This window comes from Onychomys torridus, chromosome X (genome assembly GCF_903995425.1).
Source record: "Onychomys torridus chromosome X, mOncTor1.1, whole genome shotgun sequence".
NCBI lineage: Eukaryota > Metazoa > Chordata > Mammalia > Rodentia > Cricetidae > Onychomys > Onychomys torridus.
The window spans coordinates 28776775-28799659 of NC_050466.1; the positions used below are offsets into that span (position 1 = coordinate 28776775).

A 22885-nucleotide genomic window follows, 5' to 3' on the forward strand; every position below is an offset into this window, starting at 1 on the left:
GTGCGCGATTGGAGGAAGCCAAAATTGCTTTGCCGCTTGCGAGTAACTTGCTCTCTTTCGGGCTTCCGCTCTTGATCCATGTGAGAGACAGCCTACGGTGATGAACGCGACCAAAGCTGCGAAGGGGTAAGAAGTAAAAGGGAGATCCCGGGTCTCTGTAAGGGCAGAATTTCCGGGGTTTAGGGAAGTAGAAGTCACCTTCTAACAATCAGTAGTTAGTTAGTCGCCTTCCAAGACCCTGCCAGTAGTAAATGTAACTGCGATTCATCCTTTAAAGCCCGTTAATTTAAGCTGATTTTGCTCCTCTGTTTGTCGGCTCTTTAAGTGCTTCGCTGTTAGGTCTGATAGTTGCCCATCTGTCTCTTGACAAAGTTAATATTATTGATTTCCCTTTATTTGTCACGTGCCCATTTTCTGCCTCTGCCACGCGGGACCTGCGCAGGCAGTGCCAAATTGTTTGAGAGTCATCCCTGTAATATTTCATGTGTTCCCCCTCAGCGTTAGAAAATCTCAATGTAGTTCATTTGGTAATGTTTGCCTAATAAATACCGAGATTCACTGTTAAGTAATAGTAGGCTCTTTTTAAATACGAATCTCCTTAGTTAAACACCCGAACTCAGTTGGTTTCGATCATTCCGATATCTCACCGCTTCTGGGAACAAATGATCAAGATTACATTTTGAATACGCTGCACTTATCAAAGCACCTGACTGGTAGAAGATGCATAGAAATGCCAGCAGTAGCCTCATTGAGGAATGCAGTGCCAATCACTAACGAGTGTTGTCTTTTTTTTGCGGATTTGAATAATGTCATTGGTTACTGTTATCTTGGAGGTGCTGCCTGACTTCGGTCTAAATGTAAGACCTTGACAAATTACCAAAGATGCTCTTACTGTTGCGCTTTTGCACCTCTTCTCAGATAAGGTTATTCAGATCTGGGAAAACTGAGACAAATTACCGAAGGTGCTCTTACTGTTGCGCCTTTGTACCTCTTCTCAGATAAGGTTACTCAGAACTGGGAAAACGGAATGAATTGGTCTAGAGCAGTGGTTCTCAACCTTCCTAATGCTGTGAACCTTTAATACAGTTCCTCGTGTTGTGGTGACCCCCAACCATAAAATTATTTTCATTGCTACTTCAGAACTGTAGTTTTGCTACTGGTCATGAATCGTAATGTAATTATCGGTGTTTCCCAATGGTTCCGTCGGACAACTTGCGGCGGGTCACGACCACGTGCTGAGAACCGCCGGTTTGGATTTTTTTTTGGGGGGGGGTGGTTTGTTTGTTTGTCTTTGGTTTTTTGTGAAAGTGTTTCTCTGTCCTGGATCTCGCTTTGTAGACTAGGCTAGCCTCGAGCTCACAGAGATCCGCCTGGCTCTGCCTCCCGAGTGCCAGGATTAAAGGCGTGAGCCACCGCCGCCTGACGGAACATCATTTTAATAGGGTTATTTGACGCGCTAATATTTCTATGTTGCCTTTTTAAAACAGCCTTCTGGCTTTGTGCCAGCAGGAAGAACTAATGGATTTGCCAACCAACTACCCCTTGAGTGCCAGTGAAGATGAGGTGGGTGTCAAGTGTTGAACTGACTCAATTAGCTCGAACACCACATTCCTGGGGAGGAAAGGATTGGAGATAGATAGATAGATAGATAGATAGATAGATAGATAGATAGATAGATAGATAGATATAGATATAGATATAGATATAGATATAGATATATGTGTGTGGAGGGGAGGTAACTAAAACTCCAGCATATGCTATCTGAATTTTAAACCTAATTCCCTGACAAAACTACTTAAATTGTGTTTCCTCTTGTGTAAATAGTACCAATTTAATGATAAGGAAAGACCAAGGATGGTGGTAGTCATCCTGGAAGTTGGGAGGCTGAGGCAGGAGGATCTTAAGTTTGAGGCCAGCCTAGGCTTTGAACTGAGGGTTTCTCTTTGTTTTTAAGGTATTTTATTGTGAAGATCTGTGGCACACACCTTTAATCCAGCACTCCGGAGGCAGACTCGGGTAGATCTCTGAGTTCAAGGCCAACCTGGTTTACATAATGAGTTCCAGGCTGGCCAAGGGTACATAGACCCTGTCTCAAAAAGGGGGCTGGAGTACTTTCTCCTGATAGAAAGCCACTTTGAGAACTGTAGTTATGACTTGAACTGTTAGTCAGTGTTTCTGTATGAAAAAAATACTTCATGCAGAAACAGCATATTAAGCTGATTTCTTTTCTTTGTGGGACACTTCGATACAGAGTTTCTCTGTAGACAATAATTAAAATATCAGATACTTGTATAGCCACTAAGTTGACAAAAAAAAAAGACCATGGGGTGGGGCAGTTTTGAGACAGGGTTTCTCTGTAACTACCCTGGCTGACCTAGAACTCAGGCTAACCTCAAACTCTCAGAGATCTGCCAGTGCTGGGATTAAAGACTGTTTTCTTAAAATCAGTTAGGATATTAGCCAAGGTACTAGGATCTAAGTTACTAAGAATCTACATTCCTTATAAAGATAGTGTTTAGATTTTGAAACAATTCCTAATTCCAATTCCAGCTTGGATCAGAATGGTCATATAATATCTCATCTGATTTCCCCTATTCTCTACCAACCATATCCAAAATTTTTATGTGGACTTGTTTCCAAGTTGTCTTTTTCCTCCTCTTATTATCCTAATGGATTTTCCTTTTCTGAGTCTAGGGGGACAGTGATGGAGAAAGAAAGCATCAAAAACTTCTGGAAGCAATTGGTTCCCTTAATGGAAAAAATAGGTAACATCCCTGTCTGTTTGGACAGCTTATAATTAGGTCTGCCTGCCCTCCTCCTCTTTCTTTTCTTTCTTTCTTTCTTTCTTTCTTTCTTTCTTTCTTTCTTTCTTTCTTTTCTTTTCTTTTTTTCTTCCTTTCTCTCTCTCTCTCTCTCTCTCTCTCTCTCTCTCTCCCTCTCTCTCTTTCTTTGTGTGAGGATATACATATGCCACTTAGCACAAGGGGAGGTCAGAGGACAACCTGTGGAAGTTGATTCTTTCCTTCTACCATGTGGGAGATTCAGGGATCAAATTCATTTTGGCTTGGCAGCAATGGCCTTCACTTCTTGGCCCATTTTGCTGTCCCTATAACTAGCTGTTTCTATGAGATGACTCCTAAGATTCACTGGATGATCCTGGTACCTACCTGTGTGTAACATATAGTAAAAAACTATATGATTGTTGTTGGCTGTATTCCTTATTGCTGTTACTGTATTAGAACTCATACATTGGAAATTTTATTTAATTCATACCTACAGTCTTTTGAAGCATTGAACACATGTTAATTAATCCCATTAAAGAAGTTAATTAAAATTTTATCTCCATGGTCAACCATTTATAAGTGGCAGGTCCTGGATTCAAATCCATGTGTGCTTAAATCTTTTTCGTTGTACTACATTATATTTTTTAAGGGCTGAGTCTATATAAAAAGATGAGACTACTAAGTCTAAGTTTAGGAACAGTTTGGTTGCTGTGACAAAGGTGGACCATAAAACCACAGCTGCCTTTGAAGAAGAAAGCATTGTGCTTAAAGATGTAGCTCAGTGATAGGGCACCTGCATAGCATATATGAACCCCTAGATTCCAGAATCTTAGAAAAAACAATGAACCTAAGTGTTTGGTTCCCCCATGCAAATGTATCCATTTCTAGTATATCATTTTCTCCCTAATTTCAGGTGGAAATTACCTGAGAGATCTGAGGCTAGCCTGAAAGTGTCCGAGTTTAATGTTAGTTCTGAAGGTAAGTTTTAAAATCTATTTATGCATGAAATCATAAATATGTACCTATGAGAATGCATTGAGGGTAGTCAGGTGAAGAATGCTAAGGTCAGTATTGCCCGTGGCGCTCAATGGGATGCCCGTTGTATAAAGTGACTTGAGTGATGGTTCCATGCATCTTTTACTAGCTTAGCTGCCATGTTTGTATAGCTTTTAATGTTCGAAATTGCCTTTGTATTTTAGTTCTCTCATGTTGCTTTGAGTTAGGACAGACAGATATTCAGCTTTGTTGGGGCCCTATTAGAACTGTTTGCTGTTGGTGAACCAATGGGTCTATATTGGGGTAACAGGAATGTGGGTGAGCGGTAACTTATAGGAGCTAGAATGACCCCAAAACAGGTGTATTACCAGCAGCCCATTTCAATACTGGTCAGGACTCAAGAATGCTGTGCCCCTTGACCTCTTGCAGGAATTGACCAAGGAAATCTCTGTAGCTGGTTGCTCAGATATCTTCCCCAACAGTTGTTAACTACTTCTATAAAGTTGTGTAGTGGGGGTGGACTTGGATAATTTTGCAAGTTTCAGCTTCCTTAGGAGCCTTCCCCCTCCTGTGGGAATGTTTCAGTTTGAAAGGAAGCAACTGCCATGTAACAGCCCCTCCCTCCCTCTTTCCCAGTGTTCCTGGGACTTGAAGTGGGGAATACAGATAGCATCTATGACTAAGCGTTGTACCATGGCAACAGTCACTTGGGTGATTAAGTCTCTGGTCCAACATCCACTGCAACAGGATGTCTTCCTCCATGACCAGTTTAAAGTTGACAGTAAGCTTCTCCTCTAGCACTTCAGAGTTTCAGGTTTTATGTTGTAGTCTTGAGTGTACCAGGAGTTGTTTGTTTGTTTTTATTTCTGGCTTTCCGAACATCAGCATCTTTGCTGTGGTTCTCCCCAAGGCAGCATGTCACAGGGCAAAGGTTCAAGGTAGAGAATCCCAGGCCTCCTCAGCTGAAAGGAAACATGGTGACAAATCCTTACATGACTGGCAATAAGGTGTCAGACATTTTTTTAGCCCCATCGCCCCCTGTCTAGGATAACTAAAGAATGGACACATGTTGAGTCTTGGAAAGGCACAAACCTTAGGAGTATCTAATTTTTTTTTTTCATGTATCCCCACCCCCTGAAGAGCCCATGGTAAGCCCTGAGTTGGGAGAGCGTTAAAGGACAATATCACCCCTGTTGCATATACCACCACACTTGGTGGAACATGTAATGCCTTTTATTCTCAGAACTCAGGAGGCAGAAGCAGGTGTATCTATGTGAGTTCAAGGACAGCCTTATCTACATAGCAAGTTCCAGGCCAGCAAGAGTTACATTCTGAGATCCTGTTTTCCCCCACCAAAAAAAAAGGTCTATTAAGTGGCATAGTTACTGTCTAGATACCTTTTTTTTCACCCTTTTCTGAACTTAGGCAGCTTGAAAGAATTCTGTGCTTCTAGGAATCACCATTGGAACCTCAGAGCAGTTAGCAGTGTGCTACCAGTAAGCTAATTGAATTGATTCAACAGGTATTTATTGAGTGTCTGCAGTGTGTCCAGCAAAGTAGCTAAATCAATAGCAGGTGCTATTCTAGATAGTAAATCAACAGTGAAGAATAAGGCATGACCGAATGGGCTCTGCAGTCTGGTAATGAAGGGAAGAACTAAAACAGGATGATGGCAGCAGTGGTCCCTGTCTTTAATCTCAGTACTTGAAAAAAAGGTAAGAAGATCAGGAATTGAAGGCTAAGCTTGGCCACACAGTTCAAGGCCACCCTGGTCTACTTGAGACCCTGTGTTAAAAATGAAACAAAAACCATATGGTATAATGACTTAAGTGAATATTTCAGATTGGTTGGTCATGACAGGTCCTTCAAGAGGCAAAGTTGAAGGAAAAGAAAAGCCAACCATACAAAGGTGGGAGAAAGCATTCCAGTCAAAGTAACAGCTAAAGAAATACAGAGCATGTTTCAAAGACTTGGGGAAAGGACATACATGACTAGAGTGTAGTAGACTAATGTTTGTTAGAGGCAGATAAAGGCCAAATCCTATTAGGATGTGTCCTTTAGGGCTATGAGATTCCAGGTTGAATTCATCAGCATTGAATCATTTTCTGCAGGATTATGACATATTGAGATACAAAAACTGACTGGCTGCTATGGGATGAATGAGTGAGTAGAAGTAAAAAGACAAGGACAAGCTGGGTGGTGGCTCACACCTTTAATCCCAGCACTCTGGAGGCAGAGGCAGGTGGATCTCTGTGAGTCTGAGGCTAGCCTGGTCTCCAAATCGAGTACTGGGACAGCTAGGACTACACAAAAACCCTGTCTTGGGGAGTTGGGAGAAGATAGGAAAAGAGTAAACAACTTGCTTTTTGAATAACTGTTTTTCTCCTTACTTCTACCCCTAACATATTTGGAAATGTACAAGATTAGTGGTGTCACTATGGCTATGGATAAAGGATTGAAATAAGAATTATTTGTACTTCCCTGTACATTTTCGAGACTATCAACACATTCTATTCAGGCCACTCCCTACATTATATTGACATTTTTTGGTCTCACTTCCCAAACTGACCAGAAAGTTGGCCTTTCCACAGGCTCTGGAGAAAAATTGGCCCTTTCAGATCTGCTTGGGCCTGTTAAACCTTCATCCTCATTGGCTACTGTAAAAAAGCAACTGAGTAGAGTCAAATCAAAGAAGACTCTGGAACTACCCCTTAACAAAGGAGAGCTCGAACAGGTAAGTTACATGGAAAGTGGTCAGTTGAAGGAGGAGAACTTGAACTGAGAAGGGGAGGTAAAGTAGGGCAGTGGAAGTCTTCAGGAGTAAGCAAGAGTTCATTTCTAAGCATCTGATTATTGGGGAGGGGGTGACTAAGAAACTTTGCCTCCTGCTTTCTTATTCCTTTGAGTTCAATGTGGAATTTCATGGCCCTTTCCTTTTATGTGCATTGCCTGGTTTAGATCCATAGAGAAGTGGCATTCAGTAAAACTTCGCAAACGCTCTCCAAATGGGATTCTGTTGTTCAGAAGAACCGGGAAGCAGAGCAGCTGGTTTTCCCCTTGGAGAAGGAGCCATCTTCCTTTGTTCCCATTGAACATGTGTTTAATGACTGGAAGGTGGGTGCAACAAAATGGGAACAAACCTTGAAAGCTGAGGTGCAGCATGCAGAGTCAGAACCTTCCAGCGGTGTGGATGAGTAAATTAAGCCTGAATGCCAGCTTATGTCATTGTCCTTTAGTGGTCAGAGGAAGAGAGAAGAGACAGTATATCTTAACTGTCAGTCAGGTAATAGCCAAGCTACACAGGAGCTCTGTAGTCATTCTGTCTGTGCTTATGGATTTTAAAAAACATGGTTTTATAAGTTTTTTGGTTTTTTGTTTGTTTGTTTGGTTGGTTTTTTTTTGAGCTGAGGAACCTAGGGCCTTGCACTTGCTAGGCAAGCGCTCTACCACTGAGCTAAATCCCCAACCGTAGCTTTATAAGTTTTAGTGTTAAAATATGTGGTGACAAAGATTGGGATATGGTGATACATACCTATAATCCCACTTGGGAGGTGGGAGCAGAAGAATCAGGAATTTGAGGCCAGCTTGAGCTAGCTACGTGAGACGCTGTCTCAAAAACAATTTTTTTTTTAAAAAAAAGTGTGTGTGTCTGCCAAGATAAAGGGAACATACTGTGTTTTCTTTCTTTTATATGATTTATTTTTTTATTTTATGTTCTTGGTTGTTGTGCCTGCATGTATATCTGTGTGATGGTGTCAGAGCCCCTGGAACTGGAGAGGTGTCAACTGCCATGTGGGTGCTGGAAATCGAACCCAGCTCTTTTTTTATTTGTTTGTTTTTTGAGACAGGGTTTCTCTGTGTAGCTTTGTGCCTTTCCTGGAACTCGCTCTATAGACCAGGCTGGCCTCGAACTCACAGAGACCCGCCTGGCTCTGCCTCCCTAGTGCTGGGATCAAAGGCGTGCGCTGCGGCCACCACCACCCAGCCTCGAACCCAGCTCTTAACCACTGAGCCATCGCTCCAACCCCTGTATTTTCTTTCTTATCCACTAGTTCTATTTTGTTGTGATGCTACCACCCAAAAATACAGTGCTATTTAATGATGAGAACTTTAGCAAGTAACCCATGACACTGACCCCTGCCACTATGCATAATCATGGGTGGGTTTTAATGCACCAAGTCTTCTTTATGATTAGGTATTCTTCCCATTTTAGTGAAATGATGCTGGTAGTAAATGGTGGGGTTTAAGTAGAATGGCATTTACACTCTTGGCAAAATTGGTCCCTAGAGTATCGACTTTTTACTAAATAAACAACTCCTTCAAAGCAGCCAGCCTACTTTTCTAGTATACCATTGGTATGGAGTCTCATCTAGAATGGTCTGTCTTAAAGAAAAATAGTCAAAGAAAGCAGTACCTACACCGTAGATAGATAGATAGGCAGACAGACAGACAGACAGATCTGACCACAAAGGTGTTTTGTTTCTCTGTGCTTTCTAAAAAACCAGAAATGATAGTGTCTTACGTCAGGAAGTTTAGCTAATTAAAGCTAATTAAAATTACATTGCTTGCCACCATAACTAAACAAATGGTCACTTCTTAAGGGATTCGGCTCTGTTCTCTGATAGTATTTTTTTAAGTCACTGCCATTCTCTTTCTAGGATTCTTCAGAAATCAGGTATAAAGTGGCTGCAGGATGAAGGGGGACTTTAGGAAAAAATTGAAGAGGTAATAACAATTTACAGGCTTCAGAAATATGAAGTGGTGCATGTCTACAATTCCTGCACTTAGGAATGTAAGACTCAGGGAGTTCCGGTTGAAGGCAAATTCAAGGGACATAGAGCTGGGCATGATGGCCTAGGCCTGTAATCCTAGCTGTTTGGGAGACGGAGGTGGAGGCTTGAAAGGTTCAGCCAGCCAGGACAATTAGCAACATTCTGTCTCCAACTAAAAAAATGTAAAGTTGAGGGTAGAAAAAAAAATGGCCAAGTTACATTGTGTTTTAAGCTTTTACAAAAACGAAGCACATCTCACTGTTATCTAATGAGGAACATGCCTTGGAAGAGCTGGTCTCCGCTGTGGTTTCTACTGTTCCTCTTCTTCTAGGGCTGCCTGTCTCAACGTTCATTAGCAGTGGGCCCCCAAATTGCCTCATCCTAAGCCCTCATAGCCTTCGACCTGTCTGGCAACAGCATTGGCATACCACATTCTTTTATTTATTTTTGGAGCTGAGGACCGAACTCAGGGCCTAGCAAGCGCTCTACCACTGAGCTAAATCCCCAACCCGGCATACCACATTCTTCAATACTCTCCTTGGCTTCTGTTATCCTTGCTGCTTTATTTCTCCAGCTTTTCATGGGCCTTTTAGCTCTTCCTCCGTGAGTGGGCTGTCACTCACAGTCTCTCCCAAACTCTACTCTCACAGCCTGTGTAACAAAACAGGCATCCCCTGCATCTCCATGTGACCTGCCCTACCAGAGCATCACATTTCTAGATTCCCAAGCCTTAAAGCACCACCTTTATTCAGTTAACAGCCTAACTCCCTATTCGGTCACCTGGATTGAAAACCTGGATCATCTGATCCCTACCCGTCCCCTTAGCTGTCCCCTCCCTAGCACATGTGGTGGGCTAATCTTACAAAGTCTTTTATGGCTCCAGGTGCCTTTTTCTCTTATTTTCATTTTCACTGCCCTTGTGAAGGTCCTCACAACCATCAGGATTTCCATTCTGAAACACAAAATTACTTGTCACTCTCCTACCTGAAATCCATCATGGGCCAGTGAAATGAATGGCTCAGTGCTGACAACTTGTTCTGTCCCTAGGACCCACATGGAAGGAATTAACTGACTCCCAAAAAATGTTGTCCTCTCACCCCCATCTATGTACCATGGCATGAGCACCTACACACACACACACAGTCAATCAATCAATCAATCAGTCAATGTAAAAATTAAAGTCCACCAAAGGCATTCCACTTAGAGAACAAACTAAAAACGCCTAGTGTTTTTGCTGTGCTGAACAACACATTGTTCTCTTACATACTACTTATTTCCTGGTACCTGTGCTTTTGTTTATGCTCATCTGTTTGGACTTTTCCACTCTTGAAAGAATTGTGCTTAAGCCTCAAAGCCTACATCTAAGAGTTATTTCCTTCCCTCTCTAACCCACCCACCTCCTAATCAGAATTAATGGGTCCTATATGCTTACCTTTATAGAATAACATTTAACCCATTCATGTTACATTGTTAGTAGCATGTGTATCTGTAAGCTCTATGAAGACAGGATCTATCTTAATTAATGGTGTTGTCCTAGCACCCCTCACAAGTGCCTGGAATGTAGCTGAAATCAATAAATGTTGGCAAATTGAATTGAATTTGAAGGGCGATTACAACATTGTAATATAAATCACTTTGTAGCCTGTGATTGATCACTTCTGCAGATACTAAAAATGGAAGAACATGCACCTTTACCATTCAGTAGAATAGGTTTATGGCTAAATCAATAGCACCGTGTAACATGTGATGATGTGTATTTATGCATTTGCTCAGATATTTGTAAGTTTAATACTGACCATGATGCATGTGGCTACTGAGGAAAAACATGCATAATATGTGAGGTTTGAAACTGGCAGTTGCCTAAGGCTGTCTTTGTACTGTGTCGGGATGGACCATGGCCTGATTGGCCTGATTATTTTAGTCATCCTCACAGGGTCAGTCAAGCAGCAAATGGGATTTTTGATAGACACATGAAATAACTACTGCACACTTTATTTCATAGATACCACCTGTCATACAAAAGTTAGAAACTGAGTAGAGTTAAATTGGAACTCCAAGAAAGCTGGATGATTATGTGAAAGGGAAGGTAGATGATTACATGAAGGTCATATTTATTTTTAAAAAAGCAATGTCTCTTTATGCTCAGGAAATTAAAACTCATACCCTGCCATATAACAAATTACTAGGCAAAATGTACCTAAGAATGACTGTTCTTGTCTTCTTGGTAATGAATAAAAATATGAGAGCCAGGCATAGTAGCACATATCTGTAATGCCAGCACTTGGAAGGCTTAGGCAGAAAGATTAAAGTTTGAGGCCAGCAAGACCTTATATCATGAAAACAAAGAAGAGGAGAGCTTGAGAATTATAGCTCAGTGATACAGCACTTTCCTCACATACACAAGGCCCTGGGTTCAATACTCAGCACTACCAAAATAAATAAGTACGTTAAAAATTAGAGTTCCCTTCTCGATTGGTTTTCCACTTAATATCATCAATGGCAAATAATGCTTAAGATCTAACCTCTCCTTCCCTGTAGAACTATTCTTTAAAGGATGCTTATGATAAGACCCTGAGATTCCCAACTAGAAGGTAATTGATTGGTGTTTGCTTCAATATATTTCATATGTAATGTGGGTATTTTTTTTTTTGAGTCAGAAGCTTGCTATATCACCCAGCCTGGCCTTGAACTTGCAGCTATCACCCTGCCTTTGTCTCCCAAGTATAGGGATTATAGGCATTCACCATCACTTCTGAAAGTTTTGAACTTTTAAAATTAACGTGACAATTTGGTATTGCTCTCTTCCCAGCATTTGACTTAAGAGTATCAAACTTAGATTCTTAAGAAAATAGAGTTCTGTTTTCTCACAATTGATAAGAGAAGATGATCCCCCCAAGTAATTTTTTTTGGTTTTTGTTTTGTTTTGTTTTGTTTTGTTTTGTTTTGTTTTTGAGACAGGGTTTCTCTGTAATTTTGGAGCCTGTCCTAGATCTTGCTCTGTAGATCAGGCTGGCCTTGAACTCAGAGACCTGCCTGGCTCTGCCTCCCGAGTGCCGGGATTAAAGGCATGCACCACCACCACCACCTGGCCTTCCCCCAAGTAATACTAAAGAGTACTTCAGTTCCCTTGTAAAAAGTTGTCCTAACCCTGTCTCGGGGAAAAAAAAAAAAAAAAAAAAGGTGTCTTAATTAGAATTTTTTAAAAATTCAAGCTAAGTGTAATAGTACCTGCTTATAATCACAGCACTAGGGGAGCTGAAACAGGAAGACACCATGACTTCTGGGACAACCTGGGCTACAGTGAGTTCCAGGCTAGCCACGTCTAGATAGTAAGGGCTTATCTAAGGAGGAAAGGAAGGAAAAAGAAAGAACAAATTTTTAAAATTCAGAATAAAATAAGGCATTGTCTATTCCTCTGAACAGTTAGATAAGAACCTAAGGTTTTTCCTGTTTTGTTACCTCCTTAAGGCAAGAACCCCTCTGGAACAGGAAGTTTTTAACCTCCTCCATAAAAACAAACAGCCAGTGACAGACCCTTTACTGACTCCTGTGGAAAAAGCCTCCCTCAGAGCCATGAGCCTGGAAGAGGTAAGTGTTATAGACCATTCCACATACCCAGGCAAGCCATGGTTCTCCCAGCATGACTTCAGGTCAGGAGTTACTGTAAATGTCATCTGTTGTAGGCTAAGAATCGCCGAGCAGAGCTTCAGAGGGCCCGAGCTCTGCAGTCCTACTATGAAGCCAGGGCTCGAAGAATGAAGAAAATCAAAAGTAAAAAGTAAGGAAACTGTGGATCTTATAGAAGAAAATGGTGTGGTTAATCACAAATTATTTGGAGAGAACTTTTACCATGACAATTAGAGTCATGTAAAAGGAGTCCCAAGTAGGAATGACTAGTCACCTTTTCCTAAACCAACCTCACATAGTTGAGCCTGCTTCAGCAATGCCCTTTCCTCTGGCTTTAGCATTTATACTTGACATTGACATGAGGACTGCTTGGTTACTCTCTCCTTCCAAAACATCATGCAGAGTGAGCTCCGAATTTCCACAGCTGTTGAATCCAGTAGGACTTTTCTTTTGCCTTTTTGCCTCTTTGGAACGTGTTCTGTCCCTTCTTTGACCTATAGAAACAGGAGAGTCTGCTCTGCAGAAGTCCAAATGGTCGGAGAGTCTCGTCCGTCTTCTCAGGTTCCGTATTAACTGTGGTAGCCATTCTAGCACCTGCTTAAGGAAATCCCTTGGATACCGTGGGCACTTTTGCATGTGGTGTTCAGTGTTTCAGCTAAATCTCAGCTCCCATACCTCCTCTCTTACCCTGTAGATACCACAAAATTGTGAAGAAAGGAAAGGCCAAGAAAGCCATCAAAGACTTTGAGCAACTGAGGAAGGTCGATCCAAATGCTGCATTGGAAGAACTGGAAAAAATTGAGAAAGCCAGAATGATGGTGAGATTGCCTTTTGCTTCTCACTCCTTTGCCAATGACTATCCCTGGAAGGGGTTGAAGATCTCATTTTGTCCTTCCTTTCCAGGAGCGAATGAGTCTTAAGCATCAAAACAGTGGCAAATGGGCCAAGTCGAAGGCAATTATGGCAAAGTACGACCTGGAGGTAAGAAATGGACCAGACAACAGGAGATGGAATTGGAGGAAAAAAGAAAATCAGTACACAAGGATGGTAGCAGAAATAGAATTGGGGAAAAGCCACAAGGATGCATGAAAAACCAGGAATATAAAAAGATACCAGAAAAAAATTCAGGCAGAGAGGAAAATGACCAGGAAAAAGATCAAAGGAAAATAACATCAAGACAAATCTAATAAAAGAGGGAGGGAATTTTTTTATCATTGTATTTCACCTGTCGCTTCTTTAAGGATAATTTGTCTTTCTGTTTTATTCTATGGCTACTAAAAAAAAAATGTATGTGTACTCTTTTAACAGTAGATACCAGTAAGAAATAGCAAGTGAAATGGGAAAACTGGGTTTGTAACTCAATGGTAGAGCACTTACCTAGCATGCTAAAAGCTTAGGGTTCCAGCCCAGCACTATGAAGAAAAAAAAGTAAAGGCAGTAGCTTGAGCTTAATGTTGTGACACATAACTTACAAACCCAGTGCTAAGGCAGGACCACCCATTGCAAGGTCAGACTGGGCCACCTAGTAAGACCCTGTCAGCAAAAGGAAAAGAATGAAAGAATGGAGGCCACTTTGAGAACTGAGGGGAAAGCTATTTACTGTGGTCACTGACATCAAAGTTCCTGTGCTGGGGGGCTCCTTCCTCTAGGCCCGCCAAGCTATGCAGGAACAGTTGGCTAAGAACAAGGAACTGACGCAGAAGCTCCAAGTTGTTTCAGAGAGTGAGGAAGAGGGAGGCGCTGAAGAGGAGGAAGCCCGAGTTCCTGATGTAGCGAATGAAGTACAGATGAATGCTCATGGACCCAATCCGTGGATGCTCGGGAGCTGCAATCGTGATGCGAAAGAGGAGGAGATCCAGGCAGACACGGAAGAACTGCCTGAGCCTGTGGCCCATGAGTTTTCTGAAAATGAGGGAAATGAAAAGCCAGTGGCAGAGGAAGATGTTCTGTTGAAAGAATTTGAGGAAAGGAGATCCTGTAGGAAAAGAGCTAAACTCAGCCAGGATGCTGAACCAGTGGGTGGCCAAGAAACAAAAGGTGAGCTGTGATGAAGTGGAAGGGGCAATTTCTTACTGCTCTGGATGGACTGAGAGAAAAAAAGAAATGTCCACCCACACATGCTACATAGTGATTAAACTCTAGGGATTTCAAGAGTGTGTACTAGGTCCCTGAAGTGAAATTAGATTCATAGTAACCATTTTTTTCCTAAGGCATTTGATAAGCAAATCCAATGTGCTTGAATACATTTTCTGCTCTTGGGGCTTATAATCTTCAAAAAGACATTACTAAGTTAGCCTTGAAAAGGTGTGGCTTATCATTCCTGGTACCTACAGACTTGAATCTAGTAAGATGGTAAGTGTCAAAATCTATACATACTTTCAGACATTAGGTAGATTTGTAGAAAATTGTTAAACTGTTCTAAGTGTCTGGAGTCCAATTTTTGTTTTTGTTTTTTGTCTTGCTTATAAAGTGAGAAAGTGGCATTTTTAGCACTTCATAATGCTAGATTCTTCTGTGTCTGTATTTGGGTGACACATCCCCAGAATGAATTGTTCTGTAGGCTACATGTAAGTTTATTTATTGTAGTGCTAAAGTACTGGGGATGGGGTTCAGGGCAATATTCTAGGCAAGTACTGCCTTACTGCCTGATATCTTTGGTCTCTCCACCCACCCTTTGGTTTTTGGTTTTTGTTGTTTTTTCTTAAACAGGATCTCATGCAGCCCATGTTGGCTTTAAACTCACTATGTAGTCAAGGATGACCTTGAATTCCTGATGCTCTTTCGTCTACCTTTGGAGTGCTAGGATTACAAAAGTGTGTCTTGGGCTGTGATGGTGAATGCCTTTAATCCCAGCACTCGGGAGGCATAGTCAGGTGGATCTCTGTGAGGTCAGAGGCCAGCCTGGACTACAGAGATCCAGGACAGGCTCCAAAGCTACACAGAGAAACCCCCCTCTGAGGGAGAGGGGCAGAACTGGTTATCTGGCACACACGTTTAATCCTAGCACTCAGAAGGCAGAGGTGGGAGGATCTCTAAATATGAGGCCAGCCTGGTCTACAGAATGAATTCCAGGACAGCCAGAGCTACACAGAGAAACCCTGTCTCGGTGGGCAGGGGGACTGGTTATCTAAGACAAGTCTGCTACATGCCTACAATCCCAGCACTTAGGAAACTGAGCTAAGAATAAGAAGTTCATGGCCAGCCTAGGCAACATAGCAAATTTGAGGATAATCTGGGATACCTTGTAAGATTCCTAAGGAGGGAGGGGTGCTGATCATTTATCTGGCAGAAAGATAAACCCATCTAGTGTCAGGTAACAGATCACAGAATTTCAAGCCTGGATAACAAATACAGTGAGACCCTATCTCTCACCATTTTTTTTTAAAAAAAGGAGGGAGCCAGATGCCAATCATGGTGGCACATACCTTTTTATATCAGGCAGAGGTGAATATCTCTATTCATGGTCAGCCTGGTCTACATAGCAAGACCCTGTCTCAAAAAAAAAAAAGCAAAAATAAATGAATTATAAAAGGGGTGGTCATCTAGCTAGCTAAATATTTTGAAGCTGATGGTTGTGGTATGGTTGTATAATGGTAGATTTTTAAGAATCAATAAGCGCTTCCCCAAACTTTATAAGGCATATTATAAGAAGTAATGCCTTAAAATATGAGGAAGTCATGGACGTTCCCCCCCCACACACACACACACTATCAAAATGAGCTTGGAAATTTACTTTTGAGAAAGAGTGATGTACCTGTCTCAAGGCCAGATCTGAAATGATACAACAGCTTCAAGCCAAAGCGAGAAAGCAAGGCCCACAAGGAAGGGAGACAACTTTAGTTATCAAAAGGGGCAGTTTAGAAGAACAGTCTGTTGCTGTTGTTTCCCTCAAGGCTCTAAGACTAGAGATTTTGGCAGCAACTGGAAAATGGAAGCTTACCTCTACTCAAAAAAGCAGCTACTTCATTTTTTCTTGGCTAGGTCACATACAACAGGTTATATCATCTGCTTGAGATATGTAGTGAAAGGGAGAGACATGTTCAACATATGACATGTACTTATGAAAACGCAAGTTTAACTAGTTCAAAAGTATGAATTGAGGCTCGCATAGTTGTACACGCCTATAGTCCCAGCACTTGGGAGGTAGGGATAGAAGGATCAGGAGTCTCAAGGTCATCCTCAGCTACATAGCAAGTTCAAGGCTAATATGAACTACATGAAAACTTGTCTCAAAAAATACGTACATAAATAATCAAAAGATTATAAAATGAGGGTTCTTGGGTCAGTCAATACAAAACCCTCCAGAGGAGTTTTTTTCCTAGGCCATGAAGCCTAAAGTACAATACTGTTTCATTCAGATGTGGTACCTGTTAAAATGTCACCTCCACCTTTTTTTTTTTCTTTTTAATTTGGAGCTTTGGGATAGGAGTGGAGCTTGGTGGTGAGTGTTTGCCTGGTATGTACCAGGCCTTGGGTTTGTTCTCCAGTACCACACTTTTAAAAATAAATAAAAAGAACTTCCAGGGATCTTTCCAAGTAGAGTTGACTACACAGGGAAGTTAAGCCCCAGTCCTGGTCATTAGCGGTCACCTGGGAAATAGGACCCCATTTGTCCTTATTAGAGTTATTTCATGGTACTCAGCACTCAGTAGTTGCTTGACAAATTCTCATTAACTGGGAAACTTCCAAGCTTCTTCTCTGACAGCTTTGTTTTTCCCCTCCAGATTCTACCAGCAAGGAGGTATTATCTGAATTGAGGGCATTGTCTCAGAAACTCAGTAAGGAAAATCATTTATCCAAGAAGCAAAAAGAGAGTTCAGTAAAGACTGTTCTCCTGGTCCAGGAAGAGGAACCTGCCCCAGAGGAAGAGGAGCCTCTACTGCTGCAGAGGCCAGAGAGAGTACAAACTCTGGAGGAACTAGAAGAGCTAGGTAAAGAGGACTGTCTTCCAAATAAGGAGCTCCCTAGAGCTGCAGTAGAAGGGGAGCAGATGAGAAGGAACCCCCAAAATCAGTTGAAGGGGAAGAAGAAAGAGCAGATGATCAGTTTACAGAACCTCCTGACTACAAGAACTCCTTCTGTGACATCAGTGGCGGTTCCCACAACAGTAGAGGATCTGGTGAGCAGAGCCAGGGTCTTGGGCTTGTGGGGCTGGAGCTGGAACAGAACAGGTCCTTCTTACAGCACCATCTGTGAAGGTTCATTTTGCCGGGAATACATTTCAGGAGTTAAGAGGTCCAGATTACCATGGTGCCAGGCTGGGCCCAAGTGTCAGTTTAACAGATACAGATATGTGGACACAGCTGAGCCACACAAGCAGCCTAAATTCTGAGCCACTAAAGCTCCCTGGGGTGACTGTGAACCAGCCCTCAATGGAGGCGGTAGTCACTGAAAGCTGACTAGATCTCGGGCATAACAATTAAGTTCAGTTACTGAGTTACTGCCAAAGTTCCGTCGCCTCAATTCCAACCACCAGTGGTCTGCCCTCAACCCCAATCCCAACCCCAAATTAAGTAATTAAAACTAGCAAGACAAAACACCCTATCCGCTTTCCCTGGGACATAAACTGCTGGAAGTTCATTCTGGCCTCACTTGGAACTTCTGCTGTTGACCCAGGCCACCCTTTCTCCCACCCTAAAACTTCCTTATTGAAGGTTTTAAATGGTGTCATATGATGATGAGCTAAAGATATTCACTCCAGAGAAAGAAATGGAGCATGATTGCATGATTGGTTCCTATTGCGAATCAATCATCCTTTTAGCTCTTCCCCCTAGGGGGCGCTAAGATGCCACAACCCAGGATTCGGTCTTGTCATGAAGCTCTGGAAAGACAAGTTTCAGTTCTTTGCACTTGTTTCTTCCCAGGAAGATGAAGTGGAGAGAGACCAAAAGCAAATGATAAAGGAAGCTTTTGCCGGGGATGATGTCATCAAGGAGTTCCTAAAAGAGAAGAGGGAAGCTATCCAGGCCAATAAGCCAAAAGACCTGGACCTGACCTTGCCTGGCTGGGGAGAGTGGGGCGGGATGGACCTGAAGCCCAGCGCCAAGAAAAGACGCCGGTGAGAGGAGGGGGAAGCCTGTCAGAAGAGCACAGTTTCCCCAGCCCACCCTGAAGTGTGCTTCCTGCACTTTTGACTAAGTCCTGAATACTCCTTTTACTATTTGGCTTTCCAGGTTTCTTATTAAAGCCCCTGAAGGTCCTCCGAGAAAAGATAAGAATCTGCCCAATGTGATTATAAATGAGAAGCGCAATATCCATGCAGCAGCTCACCAGGTGAGGTTCAGAGCACTCTCTAATTGTCTGATCTATCTCCACTACCCGCTCCTCTTGCTTGTGAGAACTGTTTTAATAATCGGTGGGGATTGTGATATTTTCCTTTTTTGGTTTGTTTACTTTTGCGTTTTTTGAGACAGCTTACCTCAGGCTGGCCTTGTACTCTTAATCAGCTGTGCTGGGCATGACCTGCACCATTAATTCCTGATCTCAGCACCCCTTAACAGCATACCTGGCTGGGATGTATGAGGATCAACAGAACAAGATTGTCTTTTCTACTGACTGGCTGTGAGAGTAACAAAGCCAGGCAGGCTGTGCTGTTCTAACTACTGACCGGGTTCAGGCTGAAAAGAGATTCTCTGCAAGCACTAACAGAGCCTCTAAGTCACAGTTTCAACTGGTGCTCTGGATCATTCTGCTCTAAATGAGTCTTGCCAAAGTAAAAATTAACCATTCTGCTGTAGGCTTGGATTTGTAGTCAAGGTAACATGCAGAGACCAGAAGGTTTGAGCCATGTGTCAAGAAAAGTGGTGATGAACCAGTATCTGTCCGCAAAAGTGAAGGGATTTTCAATTGAAACATATGCTAATAAGCAAGGGATGAGCTGGGTATGGTGGCACTGCCCTTAATCCCAGCAGAGGCAGGTATGTCTCTGATCTACAGAGCGAGTTGGACAGCCAGAGCTACATAGTGAGACCCTGTCTCAAAAAAAAGCAAACAAGAGTTTATAATGAGCAAGGGATGTTTGCACTATGGGAAACTAGAGCATAGTCATTGTCCTCTGGAATATCACAGGCAATACTGAGTGCTGTTGTTGTAGAGTCACATAAAGTAGAAAGGTTAGAAAATGGGCAGAAGATCCAGAGAGAAATTGGACTTCTCTTGGGGTGAGGACATGACACACAAAAAAAGTCACTGAACAGCATAACCTGCGTGTTCCCTTCAGTCCTGAGGTTTGCCCCTCATGAGTACAATATTGAAATGAGTTATACTTGTCCTTCTAAAAGAGAAAAGAACTATGTACTGGGTATAAAACAGATGAGGGTTGGGGATGTGGCTCAGTTGCTAGAATACTTGCCTAGCATGCACAAGGCATAGGTTCAGTTACTAGCACTGTGTAAAGCTGGACATAAAGCACACCTTTAATCTCTAATCTTAGCAGGCCGGAGGTGGAGACAGGAAGATCAAAAGTTCAAGGTCATCCTTGGCTACCCAGTGAGTTGGAGGCTAGCCTGGGATACATGAGGCCTTCTCAAAAAAAATCTTGAGATAATAAACAGTTCAGTCATATTCTGTTTGATATTAGTTTCAAGCCAATCATTGCAGAAACTGTTGCCAATATAATCCCAGCTGAGACTATGTAACTAGACAATTGGGTATAAATGAGGAGGGAAGGAATACTCTGATAAGACTGGTAAGGTGGTTCAGTAGGTAAAAGCATTTGTTGCCAAGCCTGATAACCTGATTTTAATCTTCAGGGGCCCACATTGTAGGAGGAGAATGCTCCAATGGTCCAAAATTACAGATGACAGCTAAGAGCATGCTTCTCCGAAAGGCTCGCCCAGAGCCTTTCCATGTTTATTGACTATTGTCACAGCAAATTATGAAATGGTTTTCCAGGAATCTTTCTTGACTTTTGATTTGCTTTTTTTAAAAGACAGGCTCTCATGTATAGCTTAGTCTGGCCTTGAACTCACTATGTTCCTGAGCATGGCCTTGAACTTGAACATCTGTTTTTCCTGCCACCTCCTCCCAAGTGCTTAAATTACAAATATATGCCACCACATCTAGCTTATATGATCCTGGCGATTGGACCCAGGACTTTGTGTGTGATAGACAAGTACAACCAACTCTGTCTCTGATAAGTGAAACCTGTGAAAAGGATCGTTCAACCCACAAAGGGGCCATGAGACAGGTTGAGAACCACTGAATTAGCTAGCCACTACAGGAGCAAGAGAGTGAAGTGTGTCAAGACAGGAGAGGGCTCCTGACTGACCTTATTTTTTCATACCCTCAGTAACATGTACAGATAGAGTATCAACCTAAACAAGACATTTACTTAGCCTAAAGGGAAAGGAAGCCTTTTTCTTTCAGTACTGACATTGGGGAAGTGTTTACAGATCTGAGGTAGCACCCTGGAATGGAGAAGAGCATAGAGCAAGGACCAGGAACCCAAGGGTTCTGTTCTCTCACATTGCTTACTTTATATTGCTTACTTTACTTGGGCAAATCATTTCCCCTGTCTGGACACAAGTTGCTGCCAAGGAAGATAACTGATGCTATCAAGTAGGGCCAACCAGCTCTGCATCCTCTGAGCTCAAAAACCTAGAGGCATTCTAGATTCCGAAACATCTTTGGCTTCCTTAAAACATCAATCATGAAGAGGAAAGGAAGGTAGATCTGAGTAGTTCAGGCCAGCCAGAGCTACATAGTGAGACCATGTCTCAAAAAGAAAAAAGAAAAAAAAAAAGGAAGAAAGGAGAGAATAGAGAGCAGGAAGAGAATAAAAGGGTCAGAATCCATAAGGATGCACAAATACTCTGGGTCTTCTTGAAGTGACAGTGTTGTCTACAAGCACCCACTGGTTAGCAGCCTTAGAATTACTATAGCCAAACAGGAGTAGTCTTCTGGGTTTTCAGTCCTAAAACCATTGGCTAAGGCTGAGAGTATGGATACCAAATAACCTCCAACAGATTAGCAGTCCTAAGATTATATGGGAACACTGGGGTGCTTTGACCTCTCCAAAGCTTACCTCCCTTGTGATTGTCACATAAAACTAAACTATGTACACCAGCCTGGCCTTAAACTTGTAATCATCCTGTCTCAGCCCTGGCAAATGCTGAGATTACAAGCATGAGCCATTATGCCTTCTCTAGGCTACCTTAAACAACTATACCTCACACTGAATCCTTCCCTTGCCTTCCAGGTGCGGATGCTTCCATATCCATTCACCCACCATCAGCAGTTTGAAAGGACCATCCAGAATCCTATAGGGTCCACATGGAACACCCAGAGAGCCTTCCAAAAGTTGACTGCTCCCAAGATCATCACCAAGGCAGGCCATATTATCAAGCCCATAAAAGCAGAGGATGTGGGTTACCAATCTTCCCCAAAGTCTGATCTGTCTGTCATGCAGAGCAATCCAAAAGGACACTCCAAACATAAAAAACAGCTGAAGAAAAGCTCTATAGATTGAATTGTCAGAGGAATGTCCTGACTATTCCGCTGTTTGTCCTTGCTGCAAAATGAATTCCAAAACTGGCTTAATACACTGTGTAATTAAGCCATATCTTGGAAATAAAGAATTTTTTACCTTTATAACTTGACTGCGTCTGTGTTATCTCCCTGTTGAATCATTTTTTTTTTAAGTCAGACACTTTGGAAACTCAGGCTTTGTACTTCTCTACTTACCACTTTGTGTTTTGCTTTGTTTTGTTTTTTAAAGGTTTATTTATTTATTATATACACAGAAGAGGGTGCCACATCTCATTACAGATGGTTGTGAGCCACCATGTGGTTGCTGGGTATTGAACTCAGGACCTCTGGAAGAGCAGTCAGTGCTCTTAACCTCTGAGCCATATCTCCAGCCCCTACTTACCATTTTGTAAGGGGACCTTCACCTCCTTTCTTTACCAAGACTTGTAGCTAGCTGGTCATGAAAATGAAGGAAATTTATCCACATCTCTGGTTTTACATACATTACCCATCAATCATGACCCACTGTAAATACCAATTTATATGAGGCATTGATAAAGTACTATGTGGTTTAGCCTCTGAATCTAGAAGCAGCATGTACAAACCACAACTGGATCCTGCCCTTGGAACCAAGCTAAAGTGGGGTCTAACCTCAGGAGTTGTAACTATCTGTGAGCTTCCCAGCTCCTTCAGGTTGCTGTGCAGAGTATCATTTTGGGGAGATGTAGCTCAGTGGGGGATTTTGTTTCCTCCAAGAAACATTCTATCCTGCAGGAGGCTCCAGTAAGCATTAAGGTAACAACCCAGAATAGCTTTAGGAACTCCCTGCAACAGACCAGATTTCACTAGGCCCCCTACCTGCCAGAGTAAGTAGTAAAAGCTGGGAGTCCCTCTCTGATGGAGAGAGGCAGGCTGCTCTCTCCAGACTCAGACTAGACCATCTGCCTGGAGGAGGTTTACATCAACTGAGGCACCTGGAAAAGACACGCTCCAGCTTCTTGAGCTACCTGCAGGCTGTGCAGTGTGCTCCAGCTTCCCAGCTTTGTGAACTGTCACCCATGCCAGGGTGGGCTTTGGTCCTGTAGCTGTTTTTGAGTCATTTCCCTTCTGTAATTAATCCCAATAAAACTCATTGGTTCCCCAAGTTAGTCTTTGGTGGTATCCCTGCTTTGGTCTATCTCAGGCACCCTAGCTGGGGTGAGTAGACATGTGTGCTGGTTGTCTCCCCAGGAAAAGTTG

General features: G+C 42.4%; 1 protein-coding gene across 1 annotated transcript; it reads left to right on the plus strand.

The window, feature by feature from the left end:
* Window positions 1–17: 17 nt before the first annotated feature.
* Window positions 18–21769, plus strand: Utp14a (UTP14A small subunit processome component). The gene is made up of 15 exons (XM_036175353.1): window positions 18–126; window positions 1488–1563; window positions 2695–2765; window positions 3697–3761; window positions 6371–6513; window positions 6738–6893; window positions 12020–12139; window positions 12235–12329; window positions 12873–12996; window positions 13082–13159; window positions 13828–14215; window positions 16903–17297; window positions 18043–18236; window positions 18352–18451; window positions 21378–21769. The coding sequence occupies exons 1-15, from the start codon at window positions 101–103 to the stop codon at window positions 21645–21647; spliced, it is 2301 nt and encodes a 766-aa protein (XP_036031246.1). The 5' UTR covers window positions 18–100; the 3' UTR covers window positions 21648–21769.
* Window positions 21770–22885: the final 1116 nt, after the last annotated feature.